The sequence below is a fragment of the Hyposmocoma kahamanoa genome, unplaced genomic scaffold (genome assembly GCF_003589595.1).
Source record: "Hyposmocoma kahamanoa isolate Upper Pololo Valley unplaced genomic scaffold, ASM358959v1 160, whole genome shotgun sequence".
NCBI classification, from domain to species: domain Eukaryota; kingdom Metazoa; phylum Arthropoda; class Insecta; order Lepidoptera; family Cosmopterigidae; genus Hyposmocoma; species Hyposmocoma kahamanoa.
The window spans coordinates 5,232,122-5,258,930 of record NW_020653575.1 but is presented as its reverse complement, the minus strand read 5'-3'; the positions used below and the strand labels follow the sequence as shown (position 1 = coordinate 5,258,930).

At 35.3% G+C, this 26,809-nt stretch overlaps 1 protein-coding gene across 3 annotated transcripts in view; it reads left to right on the top strand.

The window, feature by feature from the left end:
- Window positions 1–26,809, top strand: part of LOC113225439 (carboxypeptidase D) — a 67,757-nt gene that overhangs the window by 6,883 nt on the left and 34,065 nt on the right. For all 3 annotated transcript variants that reach the window (XM_026457751.1, XM_026457753.1, XM_026457752.1), the window contains exons 2-6: window positions 4,643–4,884; window positions 15,605–15,774; window positions 16,548–16,744; window positions 19,044–19,156; window positions 22,645–22,739. In XM_026457751.1, coding sequence (XP_026313536.1) covers window positions 4,643–4,884; window positions 15,605–15,774; window positions 16,548–16,744; window positions 19,044–19,156; window positions 22,645–22,739 — 817 coding nt within the window. The remainder of the gene's footprint in view (window positions 1–4,642; window positions 4,885–15,604; window positions 15,775–16,547; window positions 16,745–19,043; window positions 19,157–22,644; window positions 22,740–26,809) is intronic.

The window sequence follows — 26,809 nt, the reverse complement described above, 5'->3', positions numbered from 1 at the left end:
GACGACGCTCAGTGGGTAGGCCCCCCACCAGGTGGACCGAAGATCTGGGTTGCGGGAAGCCGATGGATGCGGGCAGCGCAGGACCGATCGTCGTGGAGATCGTTGGGGGAGGCCTATGCCCAGCAGTGGACGTCGTATGGCTGAATGATGATGATGATGAATCAGAGCACAGTTGTTACAGCAATTATTTGACAGAATAGTTTTCAAACAAATTAAATGACATTTCGTCTCCATTTCTGGTTTTTATACTCGATGGTATAGGTAGACTCTTTTTTCGCCTCATCAATAAGCATCAATGCTTTCATACATGCTCGTCGGTTAAGGATACTCTTGACCTGGCCTTTCTTTAGGACGTTCTCAATTTGATCATGATAAGTTCGCCTTAAGTCGGCTGAAAAAAGACTAGTTAGTAAATCTACTAATATGCCTGACGATCACACTAATTACTTGCTCTCAAGGGAACTACCAGTACTGTGAATACCAGAGCAATGGTATTACTCCGGGACACCCAGAAGACTCAGTCCAGAAGTAATTTAAATAAGTTATCGAGTTCTTAGGTTTTCGCGATTGTTACACATAGGAATTGAAACTATTTTTCCGGATTTAAATTCTGGATTTAAAACCGTCGCGTAAACAAGTCTGCAGTCTGCGAGTATGTCATGGATAAACCTACACATTCAATGAAGTTTGACAAACCCCAGGTCCTTGCAAAATAAGTCCGTTATCTACCCAGGATGCTGCGAGAGGCCATTGAAATTAAAAAACATCCTAATTTCAACAGGGAAGATGGATTCTCCGTACCACCAGTTTGGGATCCAGTATTTCCTCTAATGAAAAATCCCAAACAGACATAAGACTGCAATACTAATTAATATGTTTTAGTTTATTCTAATTTCTATTAATAATTAATAATAAATTAAACTTAATAAAAATTCATTCAATAAAATAATTTGTAAAACTTAATGTAGCGTAAATTGAAATGTTTTCTTTGTAAAATTAAAAATAAGGTATTTAATTAATAACTATTGTAATTATAGTGAAAAAAATAGGGTGGTTTGCATTAATATTAGACATAACTGGTTGAAGACTGTACCACCTCAGTCAACCGTGACCATGGGACCTGTGAAGGGCCCGAAACGTCGGTTTGTTTGAAAAAACAAATATACGCGATTTAAATCCGGAAAAATAGTTTCATTTCCTATTAAATAAGTTAATTTTCTCATTGTGGTCCTGTCGGAAATCGAACCCGGGACTTCTTCATTTAGTAGCAATAGCGCTCCTTGTGAAAGAGTTCGTACTGCCATCTTACCTATTTCTGCCGCCAAGCAGTAATGTGAGCATTACTGCGTTCCGGTTTTGAAGGGTAAGGGCGCTGGTGAAATTACAGGCACATTGGACTTGCCAACTTATGTCTGAGGGTGACGGGTGCAGTGATAGTGCCTCTAAGACCCTTGCGATTTAAAGGTTTTAGGATTTATAGTTATGGACAGGCGTGTCGCTTACCACCAGGCGCACAACTTGTTCGTCCTGCCATTTGGTGTTATTAAATTAAAATCCAACACCCATGGCCAGAGAGGTCGTCAATAGATATAATATTAAATAAGACCAATCAAAGCTATATTACAAGCTATACGACAGCACATGAAGCTACAAATTGACGAGTGTTATTCCGTTGCACTGTTGGCGATATTCAAACAAAAGCGTATAGCTTTATGTGCTGTTGACTGTACATAATAATTATATATTTGGATGCTATCTTCTTGTATAAACTATATTTAATCGTTGATTTTTTTGTACTTTGGTATCATTTAAAGTAATATTAAGAAAAATAAAATTGTGGGTTACGTCACTTTTACGCTGATAGCCACAAGTCAAGTCAAGTTTTATGTGGATATGGCTCCGTCGTATTGCCCCACGGTTCTGCCAACGTCAGGGTTGGAAGACTCAGTGCGATGATGGGACAAATTGCCGGTTATTAAAACAATATAGCGGTTATTGGACGAGAATTGATGGTTTTTGAATGGATTTTGCGATTATTAATTTCATACAGCATACGTACGTTGACGTTTGGGATTTGAAGTTTCTAAAGATGTCGAACAAAAAAATCGATTTAAATATCACACCGAGATAATTAGTAATGAAGAGAGAATAGATTTAGAGACAATCATTTCAAAACAATAATAAACAAAATAATAGTATTCATTTATCATGTTGTTAAGTTAACGAAAACTACACGACAAAGAAACAAATCAACAACGACTAGTCTGCTGACAAAGCATAAAATCAACCGCAACAAAACGAAATTTCAATAATTAAGTACTCCAAAACCATTACAAAACTTAAAACAAAAGAATTCGACACAAACAAAAGTACTCCACACGCGTACGATGTGTATGCACTCTTATTGACGCGAGATATCCTATAGCTGTTCCGATTTATCGATTCTGTGGTGTAAATCTCCATGGACAAATATTCCGTTGTACAGGGTCAAGAGCACGTCAAGCTTTACACTTAAGACTTAAATCCAACTCTATGCCGCTCACGATAAGAAAGGTGCAAAGTACAAAGTGTCAAGCTTGATGTCCTCTTGACTGTACGCATCAAATAGTTGGGGTATTTTATGTTTATCTTTATCATTTCATTTTGTATCTACTTAAAATACTGTAATTTTTACTTAAAATTTCAACTGCAACAAATATTGATTGTTATTGGTCTATTGTAACAAATTTACTAATTCCTTTTGTAACATGGTTGAGAGATTGGTTAAAAATAGTATGCATGCAGCGTAAAGATTTGAAATATCGCAGTACCCAACCTATGTGAAATGGACTACAGTCCAAGTCCATTTCCATCCATGTCCACCAAATCACCATCTTCACAAAGGCACAAATCCGTTTCAAACACGCTTTTATAATAAGATTCCGATTTATATTCATCATATCAGATTATACGTATCAACTTTAAGTTATTTACGCGATGTAAAAGTATTGTGCGACAGAAACTTAATACGAAACTATGACAATAATTATCCCTCTCACGTTGTACAAGGGTTGTTGCGAATATAAGCATCGGCATTCGTCGATACTGATATTTATTGCGGATGTTCGAGTCGTGACATGACCAGACAGGCACGCTGGAATAATTTATAAACTTTCCAGAAACAGACTGCAACCGAAAAAGCAGCTCAACTGTTGTTTTTAACATATAACTTTGATAAAAGCACATTAATTGTTTTCATGAACATTGATTATTTTCTTAACACATTTCATAATATCATTGAAGAATTCATTTTATCACCAAAGAAAATAGATAGTATTTTACTTTATCATGTAGATAGATTTAGTAAGGATGTTAATTTTCCGCGTTTTTTTTAAATACCTGGTCATAAATACCTATGAGCGTTTACTGATGTTAAGATCAAAAATCAGCATTCGCTTATGTGTAAATACCTGCATCACCGACAAGCCTGGTTTGTACCTATAAAATAATAAAAAATATCATTTATTGCATACAATATACAGTCCATTTTGTGAGTACACTTACAAGCTATCTGTTCTACTGTTAGTACAAAAATTACAAAATAAAATGTAATATAATGTGATATTTAAATTACATGATACGTGATACTTGCTAAGTTCATCGAGCTCCCAGGACGTGAAGTTCGGTGAACCTAGCAAGCAGATCGGTCCCACCTATCCCCTATCATTTTAAGAACTCTGTTTGGGCTCTCTCGCACTCTGCGCAGGCAGGATTTCACGCCTTTTCACGCAAATCCTCTACACTGGCGTCTGCAAACATGCCTGATGCACTGCAATATCGAGGAAGCCCAAACAGAGCCCTGAACACATTATTATACATAATGCGTAGGGAGTTATACGCCTTCTGTGTGAAATCGACCTATGACATTGTAAAATAAATATTGTAAATTAAAAATGTGAACAAGTATTAATTTTCAAAGAGCATATCTCACAATGAACATTGTTGTAAATATTTACTAATATTATAATCATTTCTACGGTTTGTACGTGTGTTTCTCGTGACCATGGTATCAGAATAACCGTAAGTCATTAGACTATTTGTTTTTATTGAATATCATGATGTGTACCATGACATTGATCGTTTGTTTGTTAACTATTGATAGAAAAATCGAACAAACACAAAGAAAACTCCTTCGATCAGATTGGGCTCGATTAAGTGTCTCTTGCCACTACGTGCCTACCGGTCCTACCGGATCATGAGCTAAAATTATTTTCTGAGCTTTGACAAGCATGTGTAACATAAAGAAATTGATTTTATAAATTGGCGCTAATCCTAAGCAAAATAAAAGAATAGCCGGCATTATCCATAAAAATCTGTGCAACGAGCGTCATCTAGTTGATTTATTTGTTATCACTAGAAATTAGAGTAGCTTCGATAAATTGCAGCTTGTCAATGTAAAACAAATTGGTTACAAAAATAGCTATTTGGTTCTCGTCGCGACATTTGGTATACCAAGAGGTACTAAATACCCGACCACTCTGTTTTGTATCGCGATTTTGAATTACTTGTCCATGGTAATACGTGTAAAGCAGATAATACCTCCCCCTGACTTAGTATGGGTTGGTGATGATTTCCAGTCTAAAACTCTTCGTCTTTTTTACAGGAAGGTGAGTGCGAATCTCTCCCAAAGTACCAGGGACGCAGCAACGCAAAGGGCGTAGATTTGAACCGAGACTTTCCCGACCAATTCGACAAGAACCATTCTACCAATGATTCTTATATATTCGGCAATCGTCAGCCGGAAACTCGAGCTATGATCAAGTGGATTTTGGAGAAGCCATTCGTACTTTCTGGGAACCTGCATGGCGGTGCATTGGTTGCCAGTTATCCTTACGATGATTCAAGGTAAGACGTGGTAACGCTTAGGCTCTATTTACATTACTGCGTAACGGAATGGAAGCAAATCGCGCTGCTTTCGGAGAATTCTCGCATCTACCGTATCGTATCTAGTTTGTACGTTACACAATTGATATAAAGTTCATTGTGCTATGTACAATTTCGTTACAAAAACTGGCTTCCATTCCGTTCCGTGACAGTGTAAAGTGAGTGTTAATTCTTAAACTAATAATTGATGACCTTGGTGGCTCGGTAGGTCCAATTCGGGTAATGAGTTTTCTAAATTTCTGGCCTGGATGTTCCGGAGTAAATTCCGGTGTTCTGGTATTTATAGTATGTATGATGTGGTTGTCTGACATATTATTACAATACTAGTAGGGGTGATATTGTTGCCCGCCTACGCAGAATTTGCATGTATTTCGCTTTTATTTATTTAGACAAAACGTAAACAAAAACGCAGGGATCATGAACCTTTCTTTTCAGACAACAAATTACGGTAAAGGAAAACATCTAGACAATCGGTGATAAATGATATTTAAAAATAACACGTTAATATGTCACATGTTCACAACGGCCATAAAAGTTTCTGACAGTTTCGTTTAGTGTCGGTATTTTTTTTACCGTGCGATCGTATTATAAAATCAATTTTCTTTGGAACCTCTACTTCTTCAAGTTTGTTAAAGTGCAATTTTTATTTAATCCTTTATGTAAAGATAGATTTACATTTAAATTTTAAAAAGTATTAAATATTTCGAGTAACAAAAATAACGCAATAACGGCGTTATGGTCGTAAAAGAGTTGCGAGAACTTTGTATTGAATGGATTTGGTTGTAAAATGGCTGAAAGATATGGCGTCTGATAAGTAGCACCACCTTTTATATTATGTCTACCGCAAAGCAGCGCTGCTCCAGAGTGAAGGGTGGGGAGAACGACTTCCTAAAATATCCACTCTTCTGTGCCCGTAAATAGAGTTTGTTTTACACGCAACTAACCTTCCTTCTTTAGATTACTAAAGAAGGATGGTTAGTTAATTTCAGTCAGCTTCTCAAAAATTACTTTTCTAATTTGGTCACTTTATTGTTGAGGGTGTGAAATAGGACGTCCGTAAATTTATTATTGTTTTAACAATAAAATACATTAATAAATAATTTCATAGATTTCTCATTGATGGCGCTGCGACTAAAAGCGACAACAAGCACATAGAAAAATTCGTGAGGTCCGCATGTTCGTTCCGTGGCTTAGTTGGTATAGCGTCTGGCGCGATATGCTAGAAGACGTCGGTTCGAATCCGGCCGGATCGATGGAATTTTTTCTGAGTGTTCGTGTTCGTTGTGATCTTTGTATTAATAATTATAACAAACTAGTGGAGTAATTTCACATAAAAATAATTGAATATCGATTCAATAAAGATTTAAAATAAAATACATGTTTATGAGAGTAAGTGCACGTTCTCATTATGTAGTGACGTTTTATTTATCGTTGGACGACTGTCGCGTCTATCCTGTACCCATATCACGACTTTCTACCGTGATTGTGTCGTGGACGTTCATCTTATCGTTGAACGACAGTCGTGTCTAGCTGTTCCCACTAGGTCGTGACGACAATTTGTCGTTTGCACGCTAAAATTGAAGCTGCGTTTATCTGTCGTCACATTTTTATCGTGACGTTTTATTTATCGTCAGACGACTGTCATTCTAACTCTTCCCATTGTTACGACAGCCTGTCGTCGTAACGTCAAAAAAGTCTTGAACTATTAGTTAATCGTGTTGTACTGTGTGTGAACAGCTTCATTTAAATATACAAGTCACGACACTTTAAACTGCACGACTATCTGTCGTCACGACTTAATGGGAACGCGCTCTTACGAAATGTTTAATAAAAAAATAAATAAAAAGAACTAAAATTGTTAAATTAATCAGTAATTTGAAAAAAGAACTAATCTAGTCTTTCTAGAACTAATCTAGGTTTTCCATGTCTGGTTGGCTGGCTTTATACATTTTCCGTTCTCGTACCATTTAAAACAATTGGGGACAGCGGGACACGAACCCTAAAAGCGGGACTGTCCCTCTTAAAGCTGGACGCATGGTCACGTTATATAATATGACTCCTAGACCTATTATGGTAATCATCTCTTTCTCCACTGTTGTTCTAAACTAGATTCTCGTGAAAGCTTAAAAAATCGTTCTCGGGGAGACATTCTCTAGGCCAAAATGCTTTTTGTCAAACTCGTTACACCAATCTTTCACACAATAATAAGGTGATGAAAACTCTTTTGTTCTTCAAAATCTAAGTGACACGGTATAAAGAACTAGTGTTTATACAATTGCTTATTACTTGTTTATATTACCAACTTTATTTTTCAATAAAGAAACTTCAATAGTTGATCATCTATTTATTGTTTATTTATATTATATAGCATTGTTGTTGCTTCATCGCTGGTATAGGTTAGCCAAAAACTCATGAGCGTTTATGACACTTTAAATAAAAAAGAACTTTTTCTTTTCAAATGTTATGTTGTCTATGGTCATTTTAAAAATAATAATTTAGCGCACGTTTTACAAATCGGTGCGTTTGACATCACGGGCCGTGGGAACGCACACTAAGGCGGTACAATTATGGATTTTAGATTTAAATTTACCATGGGATTTTCGGTGATGGAAAACATCGTGAGGAAACCTGCACCCTGCATAGATCTACAAAGCAATTATCAATGATGTGTGTGAAGTTCCTCATCCGCATTGGACCCGCGTGGGAACTACAGCCCATCGAGTATATAACCAAAAATAGAGACAAAATGTCATTTAATTTGTTTGAAAACTTTTCTGCCAAATCATTACGGTGACAACTGCGCTCCGATTGGCCAGCCCGAATTCGAAGCAATGGGGGGTATCATCAATTGTTTCACTTCAAATCGACCAGTTTAACTTGAGCTTTGGTGTAATGGACGAAAATTGAAAAATTACTTATTTCATAATTAATTACCGATGAAGTGTGATTCCGTTTGTTTTGTAATTAGATGTTTTGCTGTTTTTCCCTCACCACCGAATAGAACAGCCCCCGACTGTTAGAGATATTGTCTTTATTACAATAAATATAGAATATTTTTGGAATATACGGAGACGTACACACAGGTCAGTTGTTGGCGCTGTACTATTTCAGCTTTCTAATTTGTGATTTCAGTGCAAACCTGAGTTGATATTTATCAGTGATATAAGGCCCATTTGCCTGATGAATTACCAGAGACAGGTGGCCCTTCTTCGTCTCTATTTCTGGTTATATACTCGAAGCTACAACCTAAGGTTGCTAACAGATTAACTGCATGCAGTCGATCTCGGCTGCAAGTTAAGCTGCACCCTAAGCCCTCGTATTGTGAAGGTAGACCTGTGCCTATCAGTGAGACTACATAAAATGAAATTAAATTATTTATTGGTAACGATGTTGTACGTTACAAGTCAGTTATCTATACCGTTCAACATTTGTAAAACGGGCATTACAGTAATATTACATTTCAAGTCAGTGTTTATATCATACACGATTAATTATAAAATAAACAGTACGTAGCATTCCATTTGCAACATTATAAGTCACATTAACATTATATTACATATCATAAAAAAATAAAATAAAATGGATACAATAACAAATAATCAAAGATAAATCATGATACAATAGAAATTACATTGTCACCATTGTCACATTTGATTGTAAGAAATAAGGAATTCTTTAAGATCATAGAATTGTTTTCGTATTAGCCGCTTGTTTATCTTAATCTTAAAGCTAAACGGTGAAGGTGCATCTTTGATATCATACGGTATTTATTGTATGCTAGTGCTCCTATCACGTAGATAGACTGTTATGACGTGGTTAATTTGGACGGAATCTTTTTAAGGTCATTAAGGTATGTGTTGCTACGTATATTATATAGACTAACTATTATTATTATTATGGAACAAACTCCAACCTGAAATCTGGTATTCTAAGTCGCTTCCTATTTTTAAAACTGAATTTAGCATTTAATATCTTCAGTAGCTAGGCTAGCACGACATAAAGCGCGGGATCACAACGCTAGAATAGCAGTATCTCGCATTTCATGTCTCTCTACAGTTTATGGTACACTACGTCTCCCGCTTTGTTGAGTTTTCCTCTGCCTCAGAGGTTGTCTGGAAGAGATCTTGCCCACATTAGTTCTAAGTTGTTTATGCACCGTTTTTGTTCTTGTGTGTGAATAATACAGTGTATAAGTGTAGCACCGGCTTTGTTTCCAATTTCCATAACACAAGTGATTTAGCTACTTACTTTGGCATCAGAACAAGATATGTGATGTCTAATATTTATTTCTAAAAAAAATCTATCTATCTAAAGTCAATTTCTGGGTTTCGAATCATCGTCGACCTCTTAGTTTAAAAGCAACAGCTCTACCAATGGGTTACGCACCGCTCTATACCCAGGTACGTAATGTGAAATCTGTGTCATATGAAACTCGAGCAACAAGAAAGCAAATGTAATCATCGATGACGTACTATATTTTTTAGCTCGCAATTATTTATTATATCACAGCCCGATATGGTAATCAGAATCAACCATTGAAAGTAATACAGCTCTTAACGCGTTTTATAAAATAATAATAATAATGTATTACACGACCACAGCATTTGGTATGAACAAATCCCTGCTTGCATAGTACTTGCTACGAAGGCACTGGCAAAATATCGAAGCTTTTACACTTTTAAAAGAAAACGCGCGCTGGATCGATGACATGGTAAAAATTAAATCAAACTTTAGAATCCCCATCAGTGGGGATTTTTAGTGGGAATTTGTGGAACATACCCACCAAAGTTCATTAGCAGTAGAGTTCCCTGCGAAAGAGTACGTCTAGGGCCAGTGCCGGCGCTAGCCCATGTACCGCCCGTGTGTAATAAATACCCCAGACGAACGCGATCAAAATTGAATCCTTATATTTACCCTAGTGATTGGAAATTCGAGTGCAATGATGCATGCAAATGATGTTGGGAAGTAATCGCCCGTTTACATCGGTTGCGCCGCTAGCGATGCATTCTCTTTGCGGGTGTCCCGAGCGATTCTCAGCGCCCTCTAATACCTGTCTGCGCCACAAAACTTGCGCCTTAGTTATAGCTGGCACTGTCCAAGGAAGTAGCCACCACACCAATTCCTACCGCCAAGCAGTAATGTGATGATAATTGCGTTCTGGTTTTAAACGGTAAGGGTGCTAGTGAAATTACAGGATCACCGGTTAGTCAGCTTTATCGACGGCCCCATCGAATAAACGTGAGGAAAAACTGCAACTTTACAAGAGCGATTAAAAACTTAGGGTCGTATTCCAGAACTCTACTCAATGCTCAAGTCAAGCACTGGAAATACGACCCTAATGGCAAGTACTATTACTCATTGTAATATTAGTAATATTACTCATTGGTGATTGGATATACTTAAATCAAATGTATGACCTAATTAAAGATAAAAAAAACATATCTTATATTGGCTTATAAAGTATGAAACATGAAAATATTGATAGTTTATCAGAAATTAATAAAAAACTTCTATATTTTTATTCTAGTATAAATTACTTTGGCGGATGTTCGTTTGTAGTTTTTACACTATTATTCGTGGGAACAGTTATATATTACTTTAACACCATGGTATACCATGTTGTTTTTTTTTTTATTTGTGACGTGACGTACGAGTTAGTTGCTTGATGGTAAGCGACACGCCTACGTATAACAATTACAGTGCCACCCACAGCTTTAAATCTCAAAGATCTGTGTTGCTTTTCCCGTCACCCTGAGACTTAAAATATTATATGTATAATATAACTGCCTCCGTGGCCGACCGTTACCTTGCTGGACTGCCACGGGTCCCGGGTTCGATTCACGGGCCGGGAGAAATATTTGTATGGCCTACATTTATTTCTCTCGTGATACAAATCCCATGTTTGTAGTTTCACCAGCACCCGTACTCTTCAAAACCAGAACGCAGTAATGTGAACAATACTGTTTGGCGGCAGAAATAGGTATAGTAGGTACTGTCCTGGGCTAGCGTTGTGCGATTGCGAATGATGTCGATATTCGCTCCTTAGTAATTTACTAAACCTGTCGTACGAATGACAAATTAGTAAGTAACCTACTAATTTTCGTGTTCGAATGATTGGAATGATCATTAATTACTAATTAGTATTACTTATCCATAGATTCCATAGAGCATTACTGCCTAGTCCTCTCCGACGTATGGTAAATACCATAAACGTGACCAGGACAGGGATATTTTGATATAGAGATGGTGAATGATCTGTTGGAGTTATAGATATTAAGGCTTTCGCGGTTATTATTATATTATTTTTAATGCGCAGACTTCTAACCCCGCTCTCGGGAAATCCTGTGTTGCGGTTGCCATGGACACACGCATAGGCAACCACAAATTACACACAAACTCACGAGAGAGATAAATGTAGGCCATACAATAATATTTTTGATGTTGTTTTTTTTATTACATGATTTTTGTTGTGCACGTGTAGACGTTATTGTAATTATCGTCTCTCGTATTTAAGTCTGCAAGAAGAAATTTCTGTTAGAAATAAGCAGTACGTTTTGTTTCTTTTTCTTGTCACTATATGTATTTTTGTTTTTTCTGTATAATAAAAAATATTTCTCCCGGCCCGGGAATCGAACCCAGGACCTCTGCGTGGCCAGGATTCTAACCGTTCAGCCACCGAGGCAGTTAAACTGTTCCGACATAATAATCATTCGACTCGTGAACTCGACTGAATGCCTTCGGTATCGGTAATCATTCGACGCGAGTCGTACGATTGTGCTTTGATTCGACTTAGGCGAATGATTTGCCGATCCGAATGATAAATATTAGATATATATTAGTAACATTCAAAGTTGCGCATCGCTACCCCGAACTCTATCACAAGGAGCTTTACCACTGCTATGATATTTACCATATTCATCTCTTAATATTAGAATAATTATCACACCAAGGTCTTATGACCTTGTATTATTAACTATCAAGCCTACACTAATAGTAAATCATTAATGTAAATAAACTTGTCTTAAAAAGTTTTATCTTTTCAAGAATAAAGGATAACAACTGTCAAGGCAAGCCATTAAAAATACTTTTACGACTTAATACTTCTTTATTGTTTTGTGTGTGAGTAATCGTGAATTAATTGTCGTAAATCTTGTCATTTTTTACAATTAATATTTGTAAATACTTTGATTTAGATATCAAATAAGGGGATTAATATTTTTTCGTCATGAAAGACCACAAAATTTAACATTTAATTTGAAATTTTGTTCAACAAAATGCCTTTACAACAACTGAGATTATCAAATTTTCACCACGAAAAGATAAATAAATCGACAGCAAGTGAATTTATCAAAAGAGTGAGAATTTGTTGAATGGGACACATTTTGAGCATTTGATAACTTAAATAAAGTCAAAGTCAAAACATTTATTGCATTCACGTTGCTACATTTATAGATCTTAAATTATTGGTATAGATCAACACGAACCCTGTAAGGATGCAGCAATGTCAAATCTAAAATCAAAATATAATTTAGGAAATGAAACTGTTTTTCCGGATTTCAATCGCGTATATTAGTTTTTTCAAACAAACCGATGTTTCGGGCCCCTTACAGGTCCCATGGTCACGGTTGACTGAGGTGATACAGTCTTCCTCGAAGACTGTACCATGTCAGTTGTTTGAAAAAACAAATATACGCCATTTAAATCCGGAAAAACAGTTTCATTTCCTATGTGTAACAATCGCGAAAACCTAAGAACTCGATAAAATATAATTTGTATTACAATTTACTTACCATTTTTGAGAATTTAAATGAATCATAGACTGTAAGTTGCAGTTAAATGTACCTAATTATTTTAATTAAATATTTCACGGTCTTCCTTTTATTTAAGATGCTATATTGTTCCTGTTGACTTGTTTATCTTTTCACGATTTTGAAAATCAAAGTGAAATCTTCTTTCAGTAAAATGTTCTATCTACGGTTTTTAAGGCAGGTACTTTCTGTCAGTGTGGCATAGCCTTGGGACACCCTGTATATATAGATTGTAGAAGTCGGGCGCATTAAAGTAGAAATCGTCGAATAGAAAGCATAACAAAGTCATATATACAGTGAAGACGCGGTCCTAATAGGCCGACAACAAACCGTCGCGTCACACGACGTGTAGCGGTCACCGTGCAACCCGTTGGTATGCCTGGTGTCCGCAACTCGACGTCTGCTGAAGACTTCGAGGAGCGACATCCAAGGTAGTTCGTCGTGTATACTTCGTTTTAATATATTTTAAACAAAAAGTAAACAGTCAAGTCACTGACCTGACCATAGACGGTTTAGTGATGGCCAATTGTAATGCCAACTACAAATGGATTACTTAATTGAATTAATCGATTTGTATAATTGAATCACACTATCGACTTTCCTTACATAACCCATAAAGCATATTTAAAATTTCCGAAATCTTAATTTTAAACCCTCCTTCAAATCTTTACACTTAGATACTCGTTCGATTGCGATTGAAATTTTCGATTTACCAATCGATTACAAAAACTTTAATGGAATGTTTTTTTTCGTACAGCACTATGCAACCATAGACAAATCATAGAAGCATAGATGGAAAATAACCTCGCTTTTGAACTACCATTTTTCAAAATACGTTTTTACGATGCTATTCAAATGAATATTGTTGGAAAAATGATGAGATATCAAGTCGAAATCTTCGAAATATACGTGAAAGTGTTACTTATTCGATTTATTGAGTGATTGCTTTAGAAATTTAACCAATCAGATTTGTTTACTTTTTGTTGAATATGGATTGGAACAGACTATAGTTGGCCATGTCGGAGCATTGTAAAAGGATATGCACGGCCGTTTCTTCCCACTCCATGCACGCTCTGCATAGACGGCTGTACATGATACCGAAATTGAAAAGATGCTTATTATATGGATCATACCGTTAGGGCGGCAGTTAGAGTGCGTATCTCGTCTCGGAACGAAGAAATTTTCGGTATAGATATAGGTTGAACATTGGTAGTGATTCCCTAGCCTGTTTACAAACCTTAAGGGGTGCAAAAGGGAAAAATGGCAGGTTTTTGAAGTTACGAGTACAGTTTTTACAAAGATTATTTTTATTCTAAGTATATTATGAGGAATAAACGAAAAAAGAAATAGTAATGAGGAAAGTCAGAACTATATTCCGTATTTTAAACCAAATTGCAACACTTTATCCTGAAAACTCCACTAATTACGAATTCAAGTTATTGTTCAAAATGATAGAAGATAATGTGATTTAAGTGAAAGTAAAACATAAATATTGACTCCCGCCGTTTAAAAGACTGTTTAATAAACCCAAATAAGCTAAATAAGTTACTTAAGAGAAAGTTAAAACATAATGTATTAGAATTTAGAACTACAATGGCAAATATTACAGAAGATCCCGATAACTAAACGAAGACATGGCTCAAAGGACTTGTATCCAAGCCAAAACTATTAATAACAAAATAAAATAAGAGGTGCAAATCCTTACAGATATGCGGTTTCTACGATTTTCAGCTCACTTCCGGTTTTCCACATCGATACAAGTGGGGACGTACCATTTAGGTTTCGATATCAATACAGTTCACAAAACACCTCTCTGGTCTCTTGTATTAATTCTGTTAACAACTTTCTTACATGGTTAAATATAATGCCATCTGTTGGTAGCACTTGATACTAAATCGTTAGTAGATGCGTTACAACAAGTAAATTTATGTTTTTTGTAGTGTGCTTAAGAGGGAGCAGAGGAAAAATTCCTAATCTTCGATTTGATTTTAGAGGGGTATATCCACTTTAAAGTTAAAAATAAAATATTATATGAGTAACTACACGATATATTCAAGCATAGACACTAATCAGAAACATAAAACAATAAAGTTTCCTCGATAGATAAAAATCACTGAATGACCTCTAATTTTCACATTTCGATTCATCCTCGAAATGCTACAGGTTATTAGGACAAAAATTAGATAATTAATTATATTTATGCATGATCGAGAACTGTCACAAAATTTTTTAAACTCCCTTTAGTTTTAGAGTTTTGTAAACGAATTTGGTACTTTTAATGCGCAAAATTCAACATCTCCTGTCGCATGTCACGCAAACTTCACGGATATATTTGTTTCACAAATTTGGGCGGAGCCAACGTCAAAACTTTTTTGGCATGCTTCCTCTTAATTACGTTTATTTATTTACTTTTTTGTTCATACGCTAGTAACAATAGACCATAGATTATTTATGTATGTTAAAATAAAATATTTTATTAAGACCATTGTTTTATTCTCTAAAAATCAACGTAGAACGTAAACTAGTAAATTGTTGTAATTTTTTATTTGTTTTCTATACTTATTATTTCGATACCAATGAACACTAGGCCAACTTCATTTTTTAGTCGTCAGTCGTCGTCGTCGATGTTTTTATTTGTTTTTTTTTTTCATTTTTTTTTCGAATTTCATTTACGTTTTCATTAAGTTGGCGTAGTGTCCATTATCTATCTTTTTAGTTTTATAAAAATTGACCAAAATTTTCAGACTCTTGTCCGCCGAATTAAATCTGTAATTTGTGAAGTACTTTTCCAACTTCGTGTGCCAGCGGTTAATGGTGGCAGACGGGACTAAAGCAACTTAACAGCCTATACTTCTGGAACTTTTTAATTACAGTACTGGTCAAGAATGCTGCGTAGATAGCCGATCCCCGGACAACGAGCTGTTCATTCACCTAGCAAAAACATATGCATCGCGTAACGCTGACATGAGCAAAGGAAACGCCTGTCCCCCTGAAACCTTTAAGGATGGACTCACCAATGGAGCTAATTGGTACGCTGTTGCAGGTAAGAATAACATCATCTTTCACGGTTTTCTAGGGTTAAGGGTGCTGGTGAAATGACGGGACGAACAAGTCGTGCGCCTGATGGTCAGCTACACGCCTGTCCATAACAGTTACAGTGCCACTCAGAGCTTTAAATTGCAAAGATCTTAGGGGCACTACCACTGCGCCCGTCACCCTGAAACGTAAGTTGACAAGTCCCATGTGGCCTGTAATTTCACTAGCACACTTACCCTTTAAAACCGGACGAATACTTTCACGAGAAGCCCTACTGCTGCTAAAACAGTTAGAATTGATACTTTTATGTTTACAGTTGTTCAAATAACACATTTATTTACTGAGTTACAGTTACTACAAATGTGAACGGTGTAAAACTACGTAAATATGTACACTACACGTGTTGACCACCTGCAAACATTTAGTGATACTCTGTGGGGGCACACTAGCGTCTTTCAAGCGTCAGCGGATTGTCAACTCGCTCACAGCGTCGACACGAATCGTGGGGGGGGGGGTCTAGTTCTACCTTGGACGAACTTTGTCGCAAAGAGCTCTACTGCTACTAAATAGGAAATAATAATTTGTCGCCAATGTATTCAAATTTCAATACGTATATTCATATATAATCAGTTCCGAGAAGTCCGAGGATCGTAGAAGTCGATCTCCACATTGGTATTTAGTTTAGCTACATTGACTCCCTCGATCACTGGTCATGAGGGAGACAGAAATACCCGCTACGGTCCAATTTTCACATTTGCAATATATTATGTTTTCTTCCAGGCGGCATGCAAGATTTCAATTACGTGCACTCCAACTGCTTCGAAGTAACCTTTGAACTGTCCTGCTGCAAATACCCCACGGCCGGCAACCTGACGCGTTTCTGGAGGATGAACAAGGAGCCTCTTATGGCGTTTATTGAGCAGACTCATTTAGGTATTAAGGGATTTGTTACAAACGACACTGGCGCTGGCATTCCGGTAAGTCTGGTTATTGTTTTTGTTATTTTTTACTCATCCTTACATATCTCATCCTGAACAATAAAGTGACGGAAATCGAAAAATAACAATTTGAGAAAATGACAAAATACACACACCAGCTGATTTAGCGGAACCCTAAAATAATCCAGTGTTTTAATATTAATACCTAAGGCACACACTCATATCGCTGGTTCGTGTCCAGTTGAAGTAATGGAGTGTTTCACTAAAAATAGATGAATATCATGCTCGTAAAAACATCATAATATTCATTATAAATAAAATAATGCAGAGTTTTTTCAAAGGTTGGGCAGAACAATCGTATTTTTAACCGACTCCAAAAAAGGAGGAGGTTCTCAATTCGACCGTATGTTCTTTTTTTTGTATGTTACGCGTTATGTAACTCCAGTATTTGTGAACCGATTTTCATGTTTTTTTTTGTTGGAAATGGGGTACTTCCATAGTGGTCCCATTTCATTTTAAAGAAAATCATCCACCTTTAAGGATGGCTGTTCACGCATGAAGAATCATTTTTATAAATAGCTCTTAACTTTAATTTAGGAGCAATTATTTTAATGGTTGATTTTGCTGTTGCTCCATTTCAAGGCGTTTTTCTCTCTCAATATACTTTGGGTAGTGAGAACCCGCGTGGCAAGTCCCGTATAGTGGTGAACTAGGTGATGAATCCGGGTTTGTGCGTTTTCCGGTAACCGATTTCAATAAAACTTCGTAATTATATGTAATTCCACGTACTTTTGAGGTCGGTTTTTTTAGTACTCTGTACTGTGATTATAAATGTGTAAAAACCCTAATTACGTTAATGTCAGACGTTCTTACAAAGTAAGAAATGTTGGAGTAAGAATAAAACAGAAATCATTTTATGGGTAATCGACAATAAAACGACAATAACGTATTTAATTCATATTTTATAACGTATTTAATTCATGTTTTATAAAAACAACTGAAAGAGATATTATCGATAGGCCTAAAAGACAAAAGAAGCTCTGTAACCACCCTCAGTCAATGTTTTTAATACTAATGACTGAGAGTGAAGTTTGGAAGGAGGTGATGTCTTTAAATAATACCAGTTCTGAGGGATTTGATGAAATTTGTACTAAAGTAATCAAAACCTCCATTCACAACTTGATTTTTATTTTTACGCACCTAATTAATTTATCTTTCATGACAGGAATTTTTCCAGACATATTAAAAATTTCCATCATTAAACCCCTACACAAAAAGGGTGACAAAAATGACGTTAGTAACTACCGTCCCATAACTCTTATCCCAATATTTTCTAAAATAATTGAAAAATGTATGCACAAACGTTCAAGTGAATACTGTGATATTTTTAAATTAATACGCAATGAACAATTTGGATTTCAAAAAAATAAATCGACAACACTTGCCACTTTTACCTTAAGGAAAGAAGTTTTAAGCAAAATTAATAATAAAATCTTGACCACAGTGTTCTTCTTTGATTTAAGTAAAGCATTTGATTTCGTTTCACATGACGTTCTTATGCAAAAACTGGAAGCTCTAGGTGTGAGAGGTATCCCTTTGAATTGGTTTCGAAGTTACTTAAGTAACAGACAACAACAAGTCGTGCTGTCTAGGTTAAATAAAAACAATGAGATGGTCTCATTTACTTCAGATTACCAGTTTAACAGATACGGAGTCCAGGAGGGTAGTGTGTTAGGTCCCCTTTTATTTCTTATATATATTAATGACATAGTTGACGTAACCAATCATAAATGTATAATGTTTGCTGACGATATTTCTATAATAGTGACTACCAAGGGTAAAATCTGTACTGACACAATTAAAATTCACGAAGCTGACATAAATAAAACTATTAATTTAATTACTACATGGCTTGACATTAACAATTTGCAAATAAATTTAACTAAAACTAATTATATAAACTTTAATAATACATCAATATCACTACAAATTAGATATAAGGAATTGAATATTGACGAGCTAAACGAAACCAAATTTTTGGGTATAATCATTAATAAACAATTAAATTGGAAATCTCACATCAAAAACGTTTGTGAAAGAATCAACAAATTTGCCTTCGCCTTGAAATGTTTGCGTAATATAACAAATATGTCAACCATGTTAACAGTTTATCACGCATATGTAGTCTCGACCCTACGTTATGGACTTCTTATCTGGGGAAATGGTACGAATATAAACAGAGTTTTATTAGCACAAAAAAAATGTATACGTGCAATTACTGGAAGGACTACGCTTGAATCCTGTAAACCTATATTTAAAGATCTTGTGTTTTTTTCAGAACGCAATAATACAAGTAGAAAGAATTACGCACAATGTGAAGACTGATCAGCACGGCGCATATTGGAGACTCTTGCTGCCTGGAGACTACAATGTCACTGTCACTGCACCAGGGTGAGAAAAAAATACTATTACCATTATTATTATTGATACAGAGTTCGAATTTTCCTTCAATCCGACTGAACTCGAGCGTTTGTTGCCTCACCGTGGGTACCGCTCTTACCAACTGAGCTACAGATCAAATCAGCTGGTCTTAGCGCTTTTACGCACTGCATCCCATTCGTTCCGAATCTGAGACAAATCTAGAAAACTCTCGAAACCGATTCCAATCCAAGAAAATACGAATATCGCTTGTACACCTACAGATAAAATGATCCCTGTGACATTTTGGACCGTCATTTTTCGGACTCGGAACTGATACGAAGCGGACGTAGTGCTCAAACGCTCTTGCGAATTTCTCTGTGCAACAAATCCTTGTATTGACTATAAACGGTTTTTTACCGTAGAGCAATCTGTGTGAAACTTATTCGTTATTACAATTTGACTATTGTGCAATGTCATATCGTCTCTCTAACGACCAGGGCCTAGGTGTGCACCAAGTCAAGGGAGAGTCTCCTGACATTGAGCGCCCCCTGACGTGCCAGCTGTAACCTAAGTAGTACGGTCCCGACTAGCCCTACTCATTTGCTGCGGCCAACGACATCGATGACGTTGTTACAAGTGTCAAAAGTCAACACACAAAGTCTGCGGATATTGTGAAGTATGTACGGGTGAAAGCCAATGCCACCCGGGGGGTAGAGTGGTTGGGGTCCCGTCACAATGTGAATTTTAATACATTTGTGGCTAGAGAACCAACTCAATATCTGTCGACCTTCATGAAGGATGAATTTAGGCCGAAGGGTGTCATGTACCGACGATTCCGAGGCCGGTTACCCGACACACACGTTGCGTTACACGTCGCATATAATACGTGTAAATAATAATTGGGTCATTGGTGTTTTATTATATATAATAAATATATTATTCTTAATTAATTATACGTATGTATTTATGGGCGTTTGTAACCTGAATGTGAATAAATAAATAAATAAAATATTAATGAAATAACTATTTTAAAAATAAATCTATGGACTAGGAGCATTGAAACATTAAATCCAGTCCTGCTCGCGACTGTCAAAACTGGGCAAATCGCAATGTTAATGTAATAACTAATAAGGCTACATCTGCAAAATGATAACTTTTCAGGAAAGAGATTTAAAGATTTTACCGTAGCGTCACCTGTAAGAAACTTATTTCTTCACTCAGCCAGGTACTACCAGCTACCAGAAAACTGATATAGATGTCGCTGTACTAATTACAATATTTATTTTATTGAATATCAGGATGTTTTTACTACAATGATATTCATATACTTTTTGTGCAAGTACTCTACTAGTTTCTTATTATTTTTGTTATAAAAGATCGAAGAAACAAGAAAAATTCCTTCGCTCCAACTGGACTACTGTTTTTGCTAAACTGAATAAACTAAATGTCAAAATCTAGTCAATCGAATCTTACGTGATAGGTTAGTTTTTTACAACGACATTTTGTTTGTTCGATTTTTGAAATTTGAAAAAAGAAATACCCCACTGGCTTTTAAATACGCATTGCTTTCCCCTTTACCGTCACCGTCAACTCATTTGAAGATTTTTGTGTTTTCCTGTTTTTCCCCTGACGTTATGATTCTGGCTTAGCCTTCTGTTACTTATTTATTTATGTTTTTATTTGTCTAATCTATAATCCCTTTCCCTTTATCATACAAGGTTATTTGTATAATAGAAACAACCTATATTATATAACCTGTATTACTAACATCATATCCAACAGCTTTTCTTCCGTGACTTTTAATAATTCGTCATATTTTACTTTCATACAAAAATAAAAATATTTAAATAGATCACTTTAAACGGTAACACCTCTGTGCAAAACGCCGTAGTCGGAGAGTGCGCTTGCACGTTTGAACTTACTACCTTTCCACCAAATAAAAGTCTAAAAAGTGTCAGATAATACAACAAAAACGTAATAGTACATTACTGCAGAGGCCGGGAAGTAAGGGATTGCTGGACGAGTATGAGTTACAAGGCCGAGCGCTAGCGAAGCCTTGTATTAATACGAGTCAAGCAATCTCCGTTCCCGCCGAGGCTTGTATAGTGCTTTTCTCAAAAAAATGTGAAGAAATACTAAAAGACCAAAGAGAAGAGATGTATAATAAAAAATAGTTAAAAAAAAACATAATAAATTTTTGACTTGTTAGGATAATTTGCTAAAAGTATCTGTTGCTATTTTTCCAGACACATATTAGTATTCTATAGTTAAGTAGTCTGCTGGACTTCTAAAACAGCTATTATAGTTCATGAAAATTTCATAAGTTTTCATGTATTAGTTTTCCATGGCTAATATTACCCCTTGTTTTAATCGGAGCACAATCAATTACTATATTTCCGTTATTGCTCTTCTCACTGAAACTATTTTTTTCGACGAAAATACAAAAAAGACCAAAAAGCAGAAAATAATACCAAAGGGCTTTAGTTTATTATACCACCTTTTTTTTAAAAAAAAGATAACAGTACAGATAGTTATTTTTAATTCTCGCTATCACGAACACTGGGCAGTTGGCTGTATGATTTTTTCTTTTGCCTGTTTACGTAGTTCATTGTTTAGTACTAAATAGATTTAAAAGTTTAGAGAAGAGGACAGTAATGGATTTTCATACTTCCATTGAGGGCCTTGGCCGGGAAGAAGTCGCACTGTCCATACTGACAAGCTTTCCGTGTTCGTTTTTTGAAAGTAATGCAAACATTTCCTAGCATGTTTGAGAAAAAGTTTATTTTTGGTACATTTATGATGTTTTGCCAAAAGTCTTGGATCAAAAGTTGTTATTTATGATGTTGGTAATCTTCCTGCAAGGTTGTTAGTATTTTAAAAATCACCCTGTATTTAATCTGATCGTCGAGTGTATAACCAGAAATAGAGACGAAATGTCATTTAATTTTTTTGCTGTTGTCCCCACACCACCAATGGAACAGCCCCCATTGTTAGAGAATGTTATTTTTATTACAATAAATATAGAATATTTTTGGAATATACGGAGACGTACACACAGGTCAGTTGTTGACGCTGTACTATTTCAGTTTTCTAATTTGTGATTCCAGCGCAAACGAGAGTTGATATTTAAAAGTGATACAAGGCCCATTTGCCTGATAAGTTGCCTGGGATGGATGGCCTTTATTTCGTCTCTACTTCTGGTTACATACTCGATGAATCTACTACATGGTTTAAATGGTATATTAAATACAAGTGCAACGTTATATACTATTTAGCGCTATTTACTGTGTATCGTTACTAATGTTTTTGTTTTTTTTTATTTCTTATAATCTTTTTTTGTTTTATTTTTCATTCTTTTTGAACATCATCTTTTTTCTTTTTTATTATATAAAAAGAGGGTTTAGGCCATGTTAGCCTAATGCCTGTTCATCATATCGACTTGCAGGTTTCATGAGCTAATAAACTTTGCTTGAAAAACAAAACATATTTCTAGTGAATTTTTCTCATGTTTCTTCCAGTTACAAATCACCCGTACCACTCAAAGTGACAGTACCAGTTAACCAAACGACAGCCCTAACACTGAACATCACGTTAAAACAGGAGTTAAGCGATGGTAAGTCCACATTGCGTTTCCATGGCAACACTGGCGTCTCTCTCACGCATTGCACTGTACTTATAATTAACTTACTTCTGGTATTGGTAGTGAAGGCATGAACAATTTTTAAAAGCTTCCGGTTGTTACGGTTTCTTTATTAATACTGGAGATCTCTTTACATTGGCTATTTAGATTGCAATACTAAAAATGTGGCCTCTAGTTTTTAAAGCTTTTGTATTACATTCGGGGATATCTTCACGTTGGCTACACATATTGAACCCGTTTTATATGTATAACCTGTGAATTATAGAGTTTGTGTATTGAACCTAGGAGCTAGCGTCATAGCATGATTTAAATACTAATGGAATTTCATAAAACGGTAGTTCGTTTTATGAAATTCCATGCAAGATTTTCTAAAATATTTTAAATGTACTTCATAAATTTAAGGACCATATCAAAATACATACACTAGCTCATTTAGCGGAATAAAAAGGAAGTGATTATATAAAGTAGTAACGTTTATATTTAAATGAATAACAATTAGACATAAAGTACCAATTAAATTAACATATTTTTAACCGACTTCAAAAAAGAGGGTGGTTCTCAATTAGACTATTTTTTGTATGTATGTTACGCGATAACATTTGTGAACCGATTTCAATAAAACTTGCCTAGTTGCGTACTGAGGTACCCTCTTTCCAACAAAAGAAGACTTATCAAAACCGATCTTCGATCGAGTTATCGCGTAACATACATATGAAAAAGACAATCGAATTGAGAACCGACTACTTGTTTGTGAAGTCGGTTAAAAAATATTGCAATTTTTGGAGATTTTACTAGTTTTCCGCTAAATATGCTACTTTGTGTAGTTATTACTCATAAATCATATTTTTTTATAGACAAGAAAAGTTCAAATTTATCTATATTTTCATTTTCGCTTTAGATAAGTCATATCGTAGACAATCGTAGTCATACCAGCAGGGCTAGCACGGCAGGACGCGACTTGCGCGAGAGCGACATAAAGCGAGAGATCTCTAATGGAGAATAGCAGTATGTCTCGCTTTATATCGCTCTGTCGTGCTAGCAGTCAGCAGACAATCTTGTCATGACTGACTTAAGACATGCTGTTGTTATTCATCTATTATAAGCGACAATTCTCTACTAATCGTGTATGTACGTTTTTATAAATAAATACAACTAATTGATTAATTAATATTGCCACGAGTTGTAACTCAATATGTAAAGTACTCAATCGAAAATACATTGCCGTTAAAAATTTGCCTCAAGCCAATTACTACCGGGTCTCGGAATACCGGAATATTTTCAGGAACCGGTACCACATTATTTAAATGTAATTAAATAAAATTTATGGCCGCAGCCGAATGTAGCCGACAAAACGTCTCGACAACCGTTAATGAATACCGGTGCCTTTAGGTAAATATGTCGGTTTGCAATTTGTACCGGTATTCAGGTATCGCATTGCAAACCAATACATGTATTTTTATACCGGTACCAAGCCCTGGTTACTACAATTATGAAGTTAACAATGTGTTGTCTCCTTAAAAGTTACTTTGCCACAACATAGTGTACTGTAAGTTAAACCTTTATAATAAATAAATAAATTAATTAAATTACAACACAACCATTATAAAGTAAACTTAGTTCTTCTATTATCGTAAAAACAAACCGAGATCTAATTAATTAGATTTACTAAAGCCTTGTGCAGCGTATAGCCTTATACCAACGATGCCACAAAGTCTTTGCCTTTAAATACCCGAAAACTTATAACTAAAGACCAAAATAGACAAAGTATATTTACTTTAACTTTAAATTATATACACAGAGTTTATAATACCTCCTTCAGAAATCCCGGAACGATTAAAAATAAAAAGAGTTATAATTTTACAAAACTTCTCTTCTAAATATACCAACTACCATAGTTAATTAATTGCTAATTACAAATCAAAAATATAAAACATAATCTCAATACAGAGTAATAAAAAAACCGACCTCAAAAGTACGTGGAATTACAAATAATCACCAAGATTTATTGAAATCAGATTAATCCTTTAGTTCGTCACCTTACGGGACTTGACACAGGAGATAATAAAAATCGGTTCTCGCCACTCAAAGTATATTGAGAGAGAAAAACGCCTTGAATTGGAGAATAGCAAAGTCAACCATTAAAATCCTCTTCTCATAATAAAATTTAGACGCTATTTATAAAAATGAATCTTCATGCTTAGAGGTGGATGATTTTCTTCAAAATTAAATGGGACCATTATGGAGGTACCTCTTTCCAACAAAAAAAAAAAGAATTATGAAAATCGGTTCACAAATAGCGGAGTTATCGCGTAACATACATAAAAAAACATACAGTCAAATTAAGAACCTCCTCCTTTTTTTTGAAGTCGGTTAAAAACTCAGTCATACCGGATTTCAGAAGGAGTATTAGGTACTCTATGTCTAATACTACGAAACCACAAAGCAGATGGTCGTGGGTTCGAATCCGGGCTTGCGCCCTTGTGTTTTCGGAATTTATGTGCGAAAATTTATTTCAAATTTTCCATGAGCTTTTCGGTGAAGAAAAACGTCCCGAAGAAACCTGCACACATCTTCAAATCAATTGAATGATGTATGTGAAGTTTCTATAAATGCATTTATTTTATGTTACACAAAATTCCTATCACCATTGCTGTATGAAAATTATAATACCGTCCAAGTAAATTGGTTAATAATTTATTGACCGAGTGTTAAAAAACTGGCCACATATTTTTTCCCAATTCATGCAAGTGACACAATTTAAGTTGATAACAACACGCTAGTAGCGCTGTACAAGGCTTTATAGCTTAATTGTTGTGATAGTTTTGTTCTTTTTTATTGTAGTATAAAAAGTCAGTAGTATCTAGTTCAGTAAGTAGTAATCTATGTATATATAGTTGATAGATAATACATACAAGCGGATGCCCCATCACAACGTGAACAAATAGAATATTATAAGTCAAAAATCAAATTATGTAAGATGCAATTTTAAGCAAGAAATCTCGACTATTTGTGGGAATGTTGAACTGTCACTTGCGAAGTCATTTTTACAAATTTTTTCATAACATATCATTCCTTCAAAAAAAAAACGTCGTGCTCACCAACAAATACCGTGGTTTGCTAAAGAATTACATATTTTACAAAAGAATGTCGACTTCTGCTAACGAATGTCTTCTACAAAAGGATATCGCTTTCTACAAAAGACTGTTATCTTCTACGAAGGAATGTCGTGTTTTACAAAACAATGTTATCTTCTACAAAATAATATCGCTTTCTACAAAAGACTATCGTCTTCTACAAAAGAATGTCGTATTTTACAAAAGAATACCGTCTTGTACTAAAAAATATCTTTTTATACGCAAGTTTAATTTTTTGTGATAATTAGCCAGTGATTAGATGAAATGTTAGTTATTTATGGTTGTAAATTTAAAGATGGTTGTGTATGTTCAGATAATAAATTAAAATTTATTTTTATCTATATATATTTGTCCCACATGCGTTCCATTATTGTTACTCTAATTGTGAATCGACTTTCGTAAGTTGATGTATCCGCGCTCAAAACTTTTAGAATCCACTGCCGTCCACAGGTCTACTCCAAAGTGAAAGAAAGGCCATCTTTTGCAGAGCTAACGAATGAGTTTTTCTTTCATTGGCATTCGATGCTTATTTCTAATCTAATTTGCAGTTTAAACCACATAAAAATTAAGATTAATTTAGATTAGTTTCAGTAAGGCAACATCGGACGTTAGTGATTTAATGATTGAATGTCGTCATTGCCATTCCACCGACACTGTTGAGACTTAACTGCCATTGCAAGTACATTTTAGCAGAATAACAAATATTATCACAATTGCAACTGCTATTACAAAAGTATTGTAATTCAAAATACGTGAAATTCAAACTGAGACGCTTAGCTCAAAATGAGACAAACTTTATGTGAGCTAGTTCTAAACAGACAGTCCATCCCTAAATATATGAAATTATATTTCACTTTTATTTTTAAGTATATTTGGCAAGTTTAGATCCCTGTAATAAACATTAACCTA